Genomic DNA, 3,440 nt, shown 5'->3' with positions numbered 1-3,440 from the left:
TATATATATATATATATATATGCATGTGTTATAAGTATATATACCCGTTAGCCCGTGTTATAAACATATATGTTCACACGACGTTGTATGTGTTATATGTATATATACCCGTCGGTCATTTATATATACACATATATACACGATGTGTACTAGTTGCTAACCACGATTGGATGGATGAATATATATATGTTTAAACGTATGTGTATATGTGAATGTATATCATTTTCCCTCACGACGGGTATATATACTTATAACACATGCATATATCGCGGTTAGCAACCACAACATATATATATATATATACACACACACACACAAACAACACATGACATTAATACATACGATATCAACACATAAAAATATGTACATATAATACATAAAAATGAGAAAATATGAAAAATAGAAAAATCCCTCGCTGATCCCTCGCAAATCAGCGAGGGATTCTGAATTTTTGTCATTTCCCTCGCTGATCCATCGCTGATTTGCGAGGGATCAGCGAGGGATTTTGTAGAAGAAACTTCCCTCGCAAATTAGCGAGGGATCAGCGAGGGAATTAATTTTTTGGAATTTCCCTCGCTAATCCCTCGCTGATCAGCGAGGGAAATTTTCCCTCGCAGATCAGCGAGGGATCAGCGAGGGAATTATTTTTTTGGAATTTCCCTCGCAGATCAGCGAGGGATCAGCGAGGGAATGAGTTTTTTGGCATTTCCCTCGCTGATCTGCGAGGGAAAATTTCCCTCGCTGATATTCGTCGATGATACCTGGTTTTCTAGTAGTGTAAATATAGGAATTATGTAATTATAAATTATTTATTTTGAAGTTATTAAAAATTAGCAATGAATTAGCTACGGAATATCCATCGCTAAAAGTTTTTGGTCCCTCGCCAATCCGTCGCTAAAATTATCCGTCGCTGCAACTATCTTCGCTGAAAGGTTCCGTCACTGAAAGATTTCTCTCGCTAATCCGTCACACTGAAAGTATTTGTCGCTGAAAGTATCCATCGCTAATCCATCGCAAATACTATCCGTCGCTGATCCGTTACTGATAACATTACCTACTAGCTTTTAACCGACAGACGGGACGACAGATCAGTGACGAATCATGCCTTTAGCGATGGAATTTTCCAGCGGATACTCCTCTTTTTTGTAGTGATACGAATTTGTAATATTTTTGTGTTAGTTAATTTAACTCCTATGTATATAGAGGGGTTAAATCAATAATCGAAGAAAGCTTAGACAAACTCTAGATCCAAGACCCACCCCATGTCTTCCCTACTTCTTGATTGCAGTTAATAAATAAATACAAAGAGATTAATTACTGAAGTAATTAACTAAAGGTCAACGATAGATTTGAATATAATATTTGGTATTAATTTGTTTGGATCACCAAAAGCCATCAATATGCTATCCTTACAAGTTACGTACGTCACTCGGTACGTTTTACATCCAGAAAGATTTCTAATTACGCAGAAATTAAGTACAATAAAATGGCCAATAAAACTTTGTGCACTATCCTTCAAGTTAACTTGGAGAAGAGAAGAAAAGATAGTGTGACGTTGGTTAGTTCTTTGAAGTTGCCATTCACACAGTTCTCACAGCTTTGAACCTCGGTTCTTTTGGAAGAAACTTTTGTTTAGTATAGACAGACATATAGTCACCAAACACAAACTTGGGGTATTTAACCTCTTTGTTTTCTTTCTTGATGAGTTGGGTTGCAGGTTCTATGGTTGCATCATAGGAAGGATTATAGAATGAAGCTATTGATCTCCTAGTACCGTTCGGTATCACGTTAACGCGGTGCCAAACACTCTTGTATCTTCCGTTGCTCAATACTTCTATTTGATCACCCGTATTAATCACAATAGAGTTCGGTATTGGTTGAACGTCGATCCATTCACCGTTTTTAAGAATTTGCAGCCCATCAACCTCATCATCTTGGAATAGAAGTATGACACCTCCAGCATCAGTGTGTGCCCGCAGACCATTCACCATCTCCGGATGAGGGCAAGGTGGGTAATGGCTGACCTTCGTCCCAAAGAAGGCCTTTTCTCCATCTCCACCATTAAAAGTCTTCTGAATGTACCCTTTTGGTATGCCCAAGTTTTCATCCATGGCTTCCATTAGCTTCTCTGCCAGTTTCTTCAGTTCTGCTCGGTATTCGGTCATGATTTCCCTGTTTTTTTAGTTTTGTTTATAAGTTTGATATGAAATCTTGATGTTCAAATAGTCTTTTCGTGAAAAAATATGTAGTGTTGATGCTTACTTGAATCCTGGGGTCTTTGGTGGCCATTCGTTATCATCGGAGAGGAGGAATACATCTTCCCAGTCGATGTTCTCGAGCTTGTCTCCGCTTTTCTTTTCTACCAACTCCTTTAACAGCTTTACTGGTGCTGACTTCTTGAAAAACTTATCTTCCCTCTCTAACTTGTAGCACTCGGAGGTCACCCTTTTCACCCTCTCCAGAAGCTCCACCGAGATCCCATGATTCACCAACTATTGACACAATGCTTATCTCAGTGAACATATATATATATATACATACATACATACATATATATATATATATACATATATATACATGTGTACATATATATATATATATATGGCAGGTTGAAACGAGAACGCTAACTATTTAAGAAAAACAATAAAAAAAATCGTTAACGTACAAAATCATATATGATTTACGTAACAAATCATACATGATCTAAACGACTTTACGCTGCGACTTAAGTGGTCTCAAAAGTCGTCTGCTTCCATTTACTACAAAATCACATGTGATTTTGTACGTTAACGATATTTTTCTTGTTTTATTAAATAGTTAGCGTTCTCGTTTGAACCTTCCCCCTCTCTTTATATATATATATATATGACCATAACAAATGGGAACCATAAAATATATATATATATATATATATATATATATATATTTGTTGAACTTATTAAAAAATTATATGCTAGATTGGTACCTGAAAGAATCCCCATTCTTCACATCCATTTGCTATCTGAGCCAATGCCATAGCTCTCTCTTCGCCATCCAGCTTTGAGAAGTCAATAACTGGAATCGCCATTTTCAAAGAAGAAGAAGGTTTACAGTGAATTCTTGAGTTTGAAAATGTTGAACTGGTATGGTGTATTTATAGCCTCTTTGCTCCTCTAATCTCATGAAAATGTCAACCCTTTGATATTTAATACTCATTTGTTCCAAGAAGTATGGTTTGATTCTCGTCGATTTTAAGTGCAAATTAAAGCAAGGTCAATGAAGAGTAGTGTTTATGGTAACCCACGTCACAAGCATACTCTTACCATTTATCTGGCGATGATGGTTGGTGATAATTAAGTCTTAACAGATCATATGATGTTTTTATAATAAGAAAGAAAACAAACACCGTCCATTTCATCGATTTTCATTGCTTTGTAAAGTTAAACATATAACTTATGAAA

The 3,440-nt window shown here is 36.2% G+C and overlaps 1 protein-coding gene across 1 annotated transcript; it reads right to left on the bottom strand.

The window, feature by feature from the left end:
- Positions 1-1,408: 1,408 nt before the first annotated feature.
- On the bottom strand, positions 1,409-3,121 carry LOC112502811 (1-aminocyclopropane-1-carboxylate oxidase 5-like). The gene is made up of 3 exons (XM_025106813.1): positions 2,966-3,121; positions 2,263-2,492; positions 1,409-2,172 (listed from the first exon to the last, which is right to left on the bottom strand). The coding sequence occupies exons 1-3, from the start codon at positions 3,065-3,067 to the stop codon at positions 1,581-1,583; spliced, it is 924 nt and encodes a 307-aa protein (XP_024962581.1). The 5' UTR covers positions 3,068-3,121; the 3' UTR covers positions 1,409-1,580.
- Positions 3,122-3,440: the final 319 nt, after the last annotated feature.

The sequence above is a fragment of the Cynara cardunculus genome, unplaced genomic scaffold (assembly GCF_001531365.2).
Source record: "Cynara cardunculus var. scolymus isolate 2C unplaced genomic scaffold, CcrdV1 Un_Scaffold_1949, whole genome shotgun sequence".
NCBI classification, from domain to species: domain Eukaryota; kingdom Viridiplantae; phylum Streptophyta; class Magnoliopsida; order Asterales; family Asteraceae; genus Cynara; species Cynara cardunculus.
Note: the sequence above shows the minus strand (reverse complement) of the source record. Positions and strands in the feature narration are given on the sequence as shown.